Source organism: Rana temporaria, chromosome 12 (genome assembly GCF_905171775.1).
Source record: "Rana temporaria chromosome 12, aRanTem1.1, whole genome shotgun sequence".
In the NCBI taxonomy this organism is placed as follows: domain Eukaryota; kingdom Metazoa; phylum Chordata; class Amphibia; order Anura; family Ranidae; genus Rana; species Rana temporaria.
The window spans coordinates 5351260-5365053 of record NC_053500.1 but is presented as its reverse complement, the minus strand read 5'-3'; the positions used below and the strand labels follow the sequence as shown (position 1 = coordinate 5365053).

General features: G+C 41.3%; 1 protein-coding gene across 1 annotated transcript in view; it reads right to left on the bottom strand.

Annotated features, from left to right (window-relative positions):
* Positions 1 to 2950: 2950 nt before the first annotated feature.
* Positions 2951 to 13794, bottom strand: part of PMEPA1 (prostate transmembrane protein, androgen induced 1) — a 79831-nt gene continuing 68987 nt past the window's right edge. The window contains exons 2-4 of the mRNA XM_040331355.1: positions 8046 to 8200; positions 6614 to 6667; positions 2951 to 5120 (exon numbers count right to left, since the gene is read on the bottom strand). Coding sequence (XP_040187289.1) covers positions 4578 to 5120; positions 6614 to 6667; positions 8046 to 8200 — 752 coding nt within the window. The 3' untranslated portion in view covers positions 2951 to 4577. The remainder of the gene's footprint in view (positions 5121 to 6613; positions 6668 to 8045; positions 8201 to 13794) is intronic.

The following is a 13794-nucleotide window of genomic DNA, read 5'->3' as shown; positions in this document are numbered from 1 at the left end:
GACCAATCTCTTGATGTACATTATTGTTTAATGCAACATTTTAATTTAATAAATATATATTTTTTACTCATTACTGTTTACTTTGACTCATCAGTACCGAGATAGTCCATACTTCAATTGGGCGGGTTTGTTTTGGGTTTAGCCTCAGCAACTATTCCCCCATTCCGCCCCCCCCCCCCTTTACTTGTTCTATGAAAAAGTAAAAATTTAATAAAATTGTATATTCTTAATCTTGTAAACCAGTGACTTGATTCTGAGTTGCCAACAGAACCATGAACGAGGGTTCACCTGTAGTTGACTTGAAGTAAAGGTGCCTGTTGCCTTCTACTGCTGCCTTGATGGACCAAGGGAGGTCCATTCAAAGTCAAAGAGCTGCCCAAACACTGCTACTGGATTCTCTTCTATGAACAGGTTTGAAATTTCAATTGACATTCTTAAAAAAAATGTAATTCTTAATCTTGTAAACCACCGACTTGACTTGAAGTTCCCAACAGAACCATGAACAAGGTTCACCATCAGTTGGCTTGAAGCGAGGGTGCCCGTTTTATACAGCTGCCTTGACGGACCAAAAGAAGGTCCATTTGAAGTTAGCGAGCTGCCCAACCACTGCTAAGGAATTCTCTATGAACACTTAAAATCTATTCAATTACATTTAATTATTTTATACCACAGACTTAGATTCCGAGGTTGCCAACACCTTCGAAATTTCAATTTAAATGGTCATTTTTTTTATTCTCAACCTTTTAAACCACCGACTTAGGATTTTGAGTTGTCAACAGAACCATGAACGAGGTTCACTATCAGTTGACTTGAAGTGAAGGTCCTGCTTGCTTTCTACTGCTGCCTTGATGGGTGAAGGGAGGTCCAGTCAATGTTAACGAGCTACCCAAACACTGGGGCTGGATTCTCTATGTACATATAAAAAATTTGTTTTTTTTAAACACATTAGAAGTTTAGGAAATTTTAGTAATTTTTTTTTTTAATTCGGAGAGGAGCCCAAAACACATGGACACATTGGACACTTACATTCAATTATTAAATTGTAATTTTTTTTATTCTGAATCTTTTTAAAACCATTGACTTGGATTTTGAGTTGCCAACAGAACCATGAACAAGGTTCACCATCAGTTGACTCGATCTTCTTAATGCATCCACAAGCAGTCATTCACTACTTTTAAGCATTAAAAGGCCCATACACACGATCGGACTTTGACAACAAACCTCCAACGGACCCGTTTGATCGAACAAACTTTCGCTTTTTCATCGGATAAATGTTCACTGTGGGAACAAACTTTCTGGCAACAAATGTCAGAGGGAGCATATCCAAATCGTGCGTACACAAGTCCAATCGAACTAAAGTCCAAAGTCCACATGCTCAGAACCAAATGCTAAAGATCAGACAACAATAGCATAAGTTGCCCAAAGGGTGGCGGTAAAGAACAGAAAAACCACGTGATTTGGTGAAAGTTGGCTGAAAAAGTCCTGCCATGTGTATGCAGAACAAGTTCATGGCCAACACCCTTCGGAGCAAAATCCACGTAAAAGTCCGATGAAAGTCCAATCGTGTGTAGGAGGCTTAAGACTCCCATCCTGGAGGCCCATGTGTGTTTTTTGCATGCCTACATCGAGTATCAATTCAAAATGGCGTTTTGGTTTTAAAATCCCAGTATCAATTTTTTATATACCACCAAGGGCCAACAACAAAAGTCATGTTCTTAATTCTAACAATTAGCTATGTGTCAACTTCGTATTTAAAAAGGTGCCCAAAAAACTAAAATGTGTGAATGCCGAGGTTTAGATCCTTAAAGCGGGGGTTCACCCGTACATAAAACTTTTTCCCCCTAGATTCCTGCTCGTTTTGTCTAGGGGAATCGGCTAGTTGTTTTAAAATATGAGCATTACTTACCGTTTACGAGATGCATCTTCTCAGCCGCTTCCGGGTATGGGCTGCGGGACTGGGCGTTCCTATTTTGATTGACAGTCTTCCGAGAGGCTTCCGACGGTCGCATCCATCGCGTCACGATTTTCCGAAAGAAGCCAAACGTCGGTGCGCAGGCGCAGTATAGAGCCGCACCGACGTTCGGCTTATTTCGGCCACTAGTGACGCGATGGATGCGACCGTTGGAAGCCTCTCGGAAGACTGTCAATCAAGAAGGAACGCCCAGTCCCGCAGCCCATACCCGGAAGCGATGGAGAAGATGCATCTCGAAAACGGGTAAGTAATGCTCATATTTTAAAACAACTAGCCGATTCCCCTAGACAAAACGAGCATCCATCTAAGGGGATTTTTTTTAAAAATGTTCTTATGGGTGAACTCCCGCTTTAAGTTATGAATTGATGGATCCCCCTCAGTGAACCAATCATTCATCCTTCCAATAAATCGTAAAAGAAAACCCAAACTAATGATGCTCATGGAGTTTTTCTGCTTTTATAGAAGGCAAGCGATTTGGGAGACTGAATTTCAAGTATTCCAGTTAAAACCAGTTTTATATGCCGCGCGGTCAAACTGGGCCAACGTCTTTTGCTCTACTAAGAAAAAAAAGGTCTTGAGGGACACAATTGTTGGTGTTCAGTGTACTCCAAGTCTAACCATGTACTTCGGCTACCAAAATATTCTGGGTTTTCGAGTTGCGTTCCATACAAAGTCCTCATAAAAAATAAAATAAAAAAAATAAAAGAAAGTGAACTGGTCAAGCAACCACCAGTATTCAAGTCCAGTCAGAAAATGCCACACGTTGACTATAACCAGACAGCAATGCCAAGATTAAAAAAAAGGTTAAGAAGGCAATTTTTGGTCGTGCTCGTCGCACACAAAAAAAAACGAAAATTGCCTTCAAAAAGTCCTTTATAAAACCTAACACAGCAACGCCATTCTCTTCCTGCCAACTCGTAGCGGCCCATCGGGGAAACATACAAACGAAAAAAAAGTAATAAAAAATAAACAAAGGAATAATAATCTCAAAGCAATTTATTAGATTTCCAATTAAATTCATAATTGGCCTAAATACTGGTTTCTGGTCTCATAGGGAATGTTTGAACAGTACATTATGGGTCGTCTTAAAAAAAAAAAAGGGATAATTTTTAATGCAATTTTTTTTTGCGCACATTCTTTTCTCCGACTGCCACAAAATTAAAACTTCCATACCAAAAACTTTTGCAAAGTAGTTGTTCCCTTTAAAAAAAAAAAAAAGTCAGTTACCTATGGACAGAGGAGGTAGCCACCATATGGGCGGGGATAGATGTATAAAGTGGCGGCGTCACTAAAATTTGGCAAGGTTTTTTTTTTTTCTCTTGTGGTATTTAATAAAATGGCAAAATGGCTTCCTTAAGTGTCTATAGGTAACCAGTTTCATTTAAATGCAGTGCGTAAAAACAAAAAAAAAAAAACCATTTAATCAAGGCAGGGCGAAACAAAAACATTTGCTGAAAACTTAAATAGAAGTCAACGAGTTGTAGTTTGAAAACCAGGTGAAAAAAAAAAAAACATATATAAAAAAAAATGCATCATTACGACCCAAGACAATGACAGCCAAACAATTACAAAAAAAAAAAAAAAAATCAAATAAAAACAAAAATTTTTAAATCATCGTCATCTTTTTAACCTAACTGATCAGCGCTGCACAGATCCCTTTTTTTTTAAATCGTTTGTCATTTTCTATTTTGGGTTGTTTGTGGTAGACTCGATACATTGTTTCCAACACAAGCACTGGTATAGTCATATCAAAAAATAGTGCAAAATTTAAATATTTATATAAATAATCCTAAAACTGCTGTTTTTCCTCTCTCTCTCTCTCTCTCTCGCCATTATACAACACACTTTTTTGAGTTGGCACTCAAACAAACCCTCCCACCCTGCCCCCCCCCAAAAAAACAAAAACAAAAAAAAAAAATCCGTTTGCTCTTTAAAACTTTTTTTTGTCCATTTCTGACGCAAACATCTCAAAAATGTATAGGCCCTTTTTTCGAATACAAAAATACACTTCCCCTCACTCATACTTTTTCTCTTTTATAGATATATATATATATTGCAAGACTTTTAAACAAATAGTTTTTTTTGTGCAAATATTTCAGGATTTGTTTTCCTTAATGTTAATTAAGTGAGCTATTTAAGAAAAAAAAATAATAATATATATATAGATACAAGTTGGGAGGGGGTATATAGGAATAAGCATACGCTGCTCTGCTGTAAAAAAAAAAAAATACAAAAAAAATTAAAATAAAAAAAAAATTAAATAAAAAGAGCAACGGAGTTGAAGGATTTTTTTTCAAGACCTAGTTAACATATAAACATTTTCAAGCTTCTTTCGCTTGTGCATTCAAACCAGACATAACAGGTAAATATTTATACAGCAAGAGAACAAAAAAGGGAAAAAAGGCTTCCCCCCCCTTTTTTACCCCTTCAAATGTTTTTATATATTTTTTTCTGGTGCCCAAAAAAGTTGCCAGACGAACGCACAACAAAGTGGTATTGAGGGGCCGAACTGACAACAAAAACGGACCAGCTAGAAGTGCAGTGTTTATTGAATTGTTTTTCTCTTATTTTTTACGTTCTGTCTTTTTTTTTCTCTCTCAATTCTCTAAAACAGCTGTCCTTTTTGCTTGTCCTTGTCTTTGCTCCTCGTCGATGTGCTGTCGTGACCATTGCTTTGCAAATGTAGTCTGTTGTGTTCCAATATGGAGGGCGTGCCCATGTTTTGCTGCTGGTGCTGGTAAAAAGAGGATCCTGGGTAGTGACCAATGACCTCGCTGTAAGTCGGGGGAGGGCCTTCCATCCTGCCGTTGCTGCCGTAGGAAGTGGCGCTCACTCCGGAGTTGCTGCTGGGCGGGCAGGGGCCCCCGTAGACGGAGCTGTCGATTAAGTCACTGTCGAAGATTGTTCGGTTGGGAGGAGCCCGCACAGATTCTCGGTTCAGTTCCATCTGCTGCTCGGGGTCGCGGAGCTGCAAGGTACAGGGCCCCTGGTAAGGCGGTGGCTCCTCGCCGTCCGATAGGGAGATGGTGGGCGGAAGGTCGATCTCGTGCTGTATGTACGGGTAGGTGGGCTGGAAACGGCTGAAGCGATCTCGCTGGAGGAAGGGTGGGATGCTGAGTCTGTCCGAGGGTCTGGGCGTGTATATGTGCTGTAGAGTTACAGGAAAACAAGCCGTATTATTTTTGGGGGCTCGCAAAAATACAATAGTCAACACAGAAGCCATAAACTTGTTAAAACAAAAAAATTAAACAAATTCCTACACATCCATAAAAAATGTAAATTCTGAATGAAAACCATCTTGGCATTCTCCCATAAAGTGGTTGTAAGCCTCAAACATGAAATACACTATATTACCAAAAGTATTGGGACGTCAGCCTTTACACACATGAACTTTAATGGCGTCTTATTCCATAGGGTTCAATATTGAGTTGGCCCGCCCTTTGCAGCTATAACAGCTTCAACTCTTCTGGGAAGGCTGTCCACAAGGTTTAGGAGTGTGTCTATGGGAAGGTTTCACCATTCTACCAGAAGAGCAGAAGGGCTCTGCTCTAATTCATCCCAAAGGCGTTCTGTTGAGTTCAGGACTGTGCAGGCCAGTCAGTTCCTCCACCCCAAACTTGTCCCATCCATGTCTTTATGGGCCTTGCTTCGCGCAGTCTTGCTGGGACAGGGGGCCATCCCCTGTTTCCACAAATTTGGGAGCATGAAATTGTGCAAAATGTCTTAGGCCGACGCCTTAAGAGTTCCCTTTACTGGAACCAAGCCCAACCCCTTAAAAACAACCCCACACCAAATGATTTGGACCAGTGCACAAAGCAAGGTCCATAAACACATGGGTGAGTGAGTTTAGGGTGGAGGAACTTGACTGGCCTTCACCAAGGCCTGACTTCATCCCGATCGAACACCTTTGGGATAAATTAGAGCAGAGACTGTGAGCCAGGCCTTCTCATTTAACATCAGTGCCCGACCTCAACTGTGCTTCTGGAAGAATAGTCAAACATCCCCATAGACACTCCTAAACCTTGTGGACCTTTTTCCCACAGAAAAGTTGAAGCTGTTATAGCTGCAAAGGGTGGGGCCAACTTAATATTGAACCCTACTGACCAAGACGCCATTAAAGTTCATGTGCGTGTAAAGGCAGGCATCCCAATACTTTTGCCAATATAGTGTGCGTGACTTGGATGTGGGTTTTGACCTCATCCAATTTGCGTGACATGGAGCCGGTTTTACACATGTCTGGGGCAGGCACGGCGCAGATTCCAAAAGGGTCCTGTGTGTTTTTTGGGTCAAATTCAGGCGCAAAAATTCAGACCTTAATCGGTCAACAAAAATGCACCAGACCCAGAGCTGAAAACCGCAGCCGCACATATGTGAACCTGGCCTAAGGGTTTACAACCTCTTTAAAGGAGACCCAACATTAGGGATATTTTCCAATGAAATACTTCCCGGCATTATCTTCTACAGAGAATACTTCCCCTAACAAAGCCGCATTTTCTAGGATGGAGCCACCCTTGTTCAAGCGTCATCAAAAGTTAGGAGCCACCCAAAACCTAGGCAGTCCAGGACCAATAGGTCAATAAAATTTTACGTTCATTTGAGTAGACCCTGCCTCTGATCAAAGCATTCAGTGAACCGTCTTACCTCTGCTACGCCGTTTCCTGAAACTGTGCTGTCCGAAGGCCACAGGCTTCCTTCCTGCAACAAAGAAAAAAAAATACCCACATGAACATCTCATGAAACTGATTGTTCCCTACTCAGGAAACAGACTGACGGGTCAGATACTCTACAGCAAGATGAGAAATTTAATGGACATGTGCATGGAAAATTTCTCCTATATAAAACAAGCTAGGTTTTTGTTTTGATCTCCAGTCAGCTGTCAAAAATTACTTTGGAATTGCCCCTCACAGGGCAAGGGATAACTTCTCATTTTGTCTAGGGAAGGATAGGCAACCTTGGCATTTCATCGTACCTCTGCCTCTAGAAACCATGTCTGTTGTTGAGTCTTCCAATACCTCAAGGGATTTGTAGTTTCACCATGGCTGGAATGCTGAGGTTTCCTACACTTGGTCAAGGGCAGTGGTCTCCAAACTGCAGCCCAAGGGCCCGGATGTGACCCTTTGCCTGCCTTTATCTGGCCCTTGGTGCCTCATTCTTCCCATTGACATCAACTATGGGACACCATATTCCTTCTGATACAAGCCACCATTTGCTCCCATCCACACCAGTGACCGAGCCACCACTGCTCGTGATCGGGCCACCACTGCCAGTGATGGGGGCACCACTGCTCCCACCCACACCAGTGATGAGGCACCACTGCTCCCACCCACACCAGTGATGAGGCATTGGCTACATCCACTGACACCAGAACATTTTCTACCGTCACTCGGCAAAGTCAGGCTCCCCTAAAGTCTGAAGGACAGCAAACTTGCCCCTTTGTTGGAAATATTTGAGAACCCTGGGGTAGGGAATACTTACCCTATTCCTGGTTTCCCAGGTCACCCATTCACCACTTCTGGGATGGAGGACTGGTCCTCGATTTTCTCATGGTGTCAGTGGATGTAAACAATTCAGGATCACTGGTCTTAGATTCTACATGGGAATGTCACAGAGGACAAAATGACCAAATGAGTGGCGTAGAGGAACCACTTCCTGGGATTGGTTGTAAGGCAGGGAGGGAGCCTGCGGGAGTGTGAATTAATATAAGAATTTCAACTTACATTTTTACCCCCTGGACTAAATGAACGGGTAACCCTTGCACTGCAGTAAGGGCAACTTGCATAGTAATTTTTGACTACTGACTTTAGTACTGGTAGAGATTGAAGCTGACCGCTGGTAGAGATTGAAGCTGACCGCACCCATAGAGTTTTGCACTGGAGATTAAATGACAAATCGAATGCTGCAGGAATTTGGAACACATACAAACTCCAACATAATCTAATAAAAGTCAGAAGTCAACTTGATTAACCATCATTTCATTTACTCTACCACACAAAACTGCCATCAAATCACATTGGGTCCTAATAAATCGATTGGCCAAAGCCTTTGCTTAACAGGTTGAATAGAACTTTCTTACCGATGACAGGTTCTCTTCTCGCCTCCTCCCTTGGCTGTGTCGGTGAATGAACGATCGCGCCGAAAGCTTGTAGTGATTTAGGAGACACGTTATTACCACGACCATAACCATCATGACCACCACAATGATGATTATCTGAACGAACTCCAGCTCCGCTGCAAAAAATAAAATAAAAATGGAAGCTTACTCAACTGTTCAGTTTATAGACACCAAGCATCATAAAAGTGAATACAAGATTAAGCAATGATTCAACAGATCTATTGTATGCACTGCAAGAGTCAGTCCGCTCATTTGTATGGAGTCATTATTGGTTTGTTTTTAGCCAACACCACTTCTCAATTCCACAACTGTATTGGAGGGCTCTGCTCCCCTCTCTACCAAACCCTCTTCCCCAGAAATGCTCCCCTCCTCTACCCAACCCTCTTCCCCAGAAATGCTCCCCTCCTCTACCCAACCCTCTTCCCCAGAAATGCTCCCCTCCTCTACCCAACCCTCTTCCCCAGAAATGCTCCCCTCTTCCCCAGAAATGCTCCCCTCTTCCCCAACCCTCTTCCCCAGAAAATGCTCCCCTCCTCTACCCAACCCTCTTCCCCAGAAATGCTCCCCTCTTCCCCAGAAATGCTCCCCTCTTCCCCAACCCTCTTCCCCAGAAATGCTCCCCTCCTCTACCCAACCCTCTTCCCCAGAAATGCTCCCCTCTTCCCCAACCCTCTTCCCCAGAAATGCTCCCCTCCTCTATCCAACCCTCTTCCCCAGAAATGCTCCCCTCCTCTACCCAACCCTCTACCGGAGGGCTCTGCTCCCCTCCCCTACAGTCTTCTGAAATACTTTGAGATCTCCACCTTTTCCACTAGCCAAGGTACTTTACAACACAAGTAAACAGTTGGCCATCCCAGACTGACACCATGGGGGAACTTTAACTGCCCATGTTGAAGTGCGTTCATTCAGAGAATGCTGGGGTTTCCGACAGCCCTTTAAAAACTTCCACAGACAAAACCAATGTATAGACAATATAAGCATCCTTGTAAATAGTACACATCAATTCAAATATCCTATATATCCAACCACCATCTTAAATCCATGGTCAACTTGAGCCGCCTGAAGCTAGAGGGTTATGCTGACCTTTAAGGTGCTTTGTTACAATATCCAGACACTGAAAGCCTGCCAACTCCAACACTATAAACACAGGCGTCTGGGAGAGTTGGTGATAACCCATCTAATCATTAACCAATAAAGAAAAACAGCATTTGTTGCCAAACCGTAAAGACACGACATTTAAAAGCTTTTGCGATTGAGAAAAAAAAACTTTAGATATATAAAGCTGCCCAACTGGAATCTCTCTTTTTCTTTAGGACTCAAGTCAAGAGTTCCATGTTTTAAAAAGAGAACATAAATGTGTTTTTCAATCAAATTTTATGCTTTGCAAGTCTATAAAGTAGGGTTTCTCATCCAGGGTTCCATGGAACGCTAGGGTTCCTCCAGAGGTCGATGGGGGCTACTTGAGCAATTTCTGCCTCTCAGATATGTAGCCAATGACACCATTGATCTTTTTAGTTCTCTGTAAAGAGGGGAATGCTTCCCAAAGACCACCAATGCGGAAAGCTTTCTTCCCAGTGACCATCACAATAATAAACGGAGCTGTAGATATAGCGACTATTGCCAGAGGTTCTGAGATCAGAAAGCCATTTTCCTCTTAAAAGGATTTTTATTAATATTCAAGGCAACAAATAAAGTCAGTTAGATGGTTACATTATATGTTGATCAAGAACACATCAGAAAGATATGCATGTTCAAGGCTCACCATCTCACAGCAATAAAGATTCTAAAGTCACTAGTCGTCCCAGGGGGGTGTACATCAGAAGAGCACCAAATCGAGCAAAGCGTGTTGTCAATCTGGAAGGTTGGGTATGAGCAATCCAAAGTTGGCAGACCCAAAGACATTTTTTTTATGGGTGTCTGAAAGTATAGCCGTCAGCTTCTAATTTATCATATCCTTCATGCGGTTTCTGACCGCTTCAAAGCCAAGTATAGGCGTTTTCCAAGCCCCTTACACAATAGTTCATTTAGTTGCACAATCAGAAAGTTAAAGGGTTCCTACATTATAAAAATTTTAAGAAAGGCTGCTCTAGTTTGCGATAACCCAATGCAAACACCCACAGAGGAGGCATCTCATGCAACCGCCATAAGGGAGAGTCCTTAGACCAGGGTTTATCCACTAGGGTTCCTCCTCAGGTTGCCAGGGGTCCCTTGAGTAAAAAGCAATTAGTCTCTTAGCTAAAGGGATAAGTGGTGTCAGTGGAAACTTTTCTATCTATAAGGAACATTCTTCCCACTGATCACCAATGTAAGGGACATTTTTCCCACTGATCACCAATGTAAGGGACATTCTTCCCACTGATCACCAATGTAAGGGACATTCTTCTCACTGATCACCAATGTAAGGGACATTCTTCTCACTGATCACCAATGTAAGGGAAGTTCTTCTCACTGATCACCAATGTAAGGAACATTCTTCCCACTGATCACCAATGTAAGGGACATTCTTCCCACTGATCACCAATGTAAGGGACATTCTTCCCACTGATCACCAATGTAAGGAACATTCTTCTCACTGATCACCAATGTAAGGAGCATTCTTCCCACTGATCACCAATGTAAGGGACATTCTTCTCACTGATCACCAATGTAAGGAACATTCTTCTCACTGATCACCAATGTAAGGGACATTCTTCCCACTGATCACCAATGTAAGGGACATTCTTCCCACTGATCACCAATGTAAGGGACATTCTTCTCACTGATCACCAATGTAAGGGACATTCTTCTCACTGATCACCAATGTAAGGAACATTCTTCCCACTGATCTCCAATGTAAGGAACATTCTTCTCACTGATCACCAATGTAAGGGATATTCTTCTCACTGATCACCAATGTAAGGGACATTCTGACCACCAATGCAAGGGACATTCTGACCACCAATGCAAGGAGCATCAATTCCCCCAATACCAAAGATGGGGCATTTACTCCCAGAGTCCGGGCCCCCTAAAGGCTGAAAGACTAAACTGGGCCTTTAGGTTTGGAGACCCCTGCTCTGAGTTGAAAAAGGCTGCCATACCACCTGCCATTCATTTGTATGAACTCCCCAAAATCTACCCCCCAGTCCAATTTTTTGTTTTACTTTTTTTTAACAATCTGATCGCATAATCTAATGTGGCATACACACGCTCGGAATTTGACAACAAATGTTCGATGGGAGCTTGTTGTTGGAAATTCCGACCATGTGTAGGCCCCATCGGACATTTGCGGTCGGAATATCCGGCAGCAAAAAAGAGCTGGTTCTCAAATTTTCCCTCCGACAACAAAATCCGTTCTCATAAATTCCGACACAATTCCACGCATGCTCTGAATCAAGTACGAGACGTGATCGCTCGGTCTGGGTAAACTAGCGTCCGTAATGGAGCTAGCACATTCGTCACAGTGCAAAGAGCAGTAACGGACTGAAAAGCACGAGGTTGAAAAGCGCAAATAGCCTCTCACCAAACTTCTGCTCATCTCGTGTTAGTAGAAGGAGCCCAAAGGGTGGCACACTTTGTATTGAACTTCCCCCTTTATAGTGCCCTCGCACGTGATCGCGTTCTTGGCAATCAGAATTTCCGACATTTGTGCGACCGCGTGTATGCAAGACAAGTTTGAGCCAACATCCGTCAGAAAAAAAAAAAAACACATCGGTTTTGTAGTAGGAATGTCCGATCGTCTGTACGCAGCATTAGAAGCAATTGTGACAGACGAAGAAAGAAAGACAGACGAAGAAAGAAAGACAGACGAAGAAAGAAAGACAGACGAAGAAAGAAAGACAGACGAAGAAAGAAAGACAGACGAAGAAAGAAAGACAGACGAAGAAAGAAAGACAGACGAAGAAAGAAAGACAGACGAAGACAGAAAGACAGAAAGACAGAAAGAAAGAAAGAAAGAAAGAAAGACAGACGAAGAAAGACAGACGAAGAAAGACAGACGAAGAAAGACAGACGAAGAAAGAAAGAAAGAAAGAAAGAAAGAAAGAAAGAAAGAAAGAAAGAAAGAAAGAAAGAAAGAAAAAGAAAGAAAGAAAGACAGACGAAGAAAGAAAGAAAGAAAGAAAGAAAGAAAGACAGACGAAGAAAGAAAGAAAGAAAGAAAGAAAGAAAGAAAGAAAGAAAGAAAGAAAGAAAGACAGACGAAGAAAGAAAGAAAGAAAGAAAGAAAGAAAGAAAGAAAGAAAGAAAGACAGACGAAGAAAGAAAGAAAGAAAGAAAGAAAGAAAGAAAGAAAGAAAGAAAGAAAGAAAGAAAGAAAGAAAGAAAGAAAGAAAGAAAGAAAGAAAGAAAGAAAGACAGACGAAGAAAGACAGACGAAGAAAGAAAGAAAGAAAGAAAGAAAGAAAGAAAGAAAGAAAGAAAGAAAGAAAGAAAGAAAGAAAGAAAGAAAGAAAGAAAAAGAAAGAAAAAGAAAGAAAGAAAAAGAAAGAAAGAAAGAAAGAAAAAGACAGACGAAGAAAGAAAGAAAGAAAAAGACAGACGAAGAAAGAAAGAAAGAAAAAGACAGACGAAGAAAGAAAGAAAGAAAGAAAGAAAGAAAGACGAAGAAAGAAAGAAAGAAAGAAAGACGAAGAAAGAAAGAAAGAAAGACAGACGAAGAAAGAAAGAAAGACAGACGAAGAAAGAAAGAAAGAAAGAAAAAGACAGACGAAGAAAGAAAGAAAGAAAAAGACAGACGAAGAAAGAAAGAAAGAAAGAAAGAAAGAAAGAAAGAAAGAAAGAAAGAAAGAAAGACGAAGAAAGAAAGAAAGAAAGACAGACGAAGAAAGAAAGACAGACGAAGAAAGAAAGAAAGAAAGAAAGACAGACGAAGAAAGAAAGAAAGAAAGAAAGAAAGAAAGAAAGAAAGAAAGACAGACGAAGAAAGAAAGAAAGAAAGAAAGAAAGAACGAAAGAAAGAAAGACAGAAAGAAAGAAAGAAAGACAGACGAAGAAAGAAAGAAAGAAAGAAAGAAAGAAAGAAAGAAAGACAGACAGACAGACAGACGAAGGAAGAAAGAAAGAAAGAAAGAAAGAAAGAAAGAAAGAAAGAAAGAAAGAAAGAAAGAAAGAAAGAAAGAAAGAAAGAAAGAAAGACAGACAGACAGACAGACAGACAGACAGACAGACAGACGAAGGAAGAAAGAAAGAAAGAAAGAAAGAAAGAAAGAAAGAAAGACAGACGAAGGAAGAAAGAAAGAAAGACGAAGGAAGAAAGAAAGAAAGACAGACGAAGGAAGAAAGAAAGAAAGACAGACGAAGGAAGAAAGAAAGACAGACGAAGGAAGAAGAAAGACAGACGAAGGAAGAAGAAAGACAGACGAAGGAAGAAGAAAGACAGACGAAGGAAGAAGAAAGACAGACGAAGGAAGAAGAAAGACAGAAGAAAGACGAAGTAGGAAAGACGAAGGACGAAGGAAGGAAGAGGAAAAACTAAGGAAGAGGAAAAACTAAGGAAGAGGAAAAACTAAGGAAGAGAAAAAAAAAAAAAAAAAAACACAGGACGATTATAAAAAAAAATAAAAATGAAGTTTTCGTACGTCGAAAAAAGTCCCTGATCCTTTATCTGAAGAGAACTGAACACTTTTAGACAATGCCCATTATAGAGTCGCATGTAAAGCAAAGCAGCAATCCTCTTGGCAGGAGCAGTTGACGCTTAAGATGGAAAGATTTTTCCAGGGCCTGGCTTGGGGGA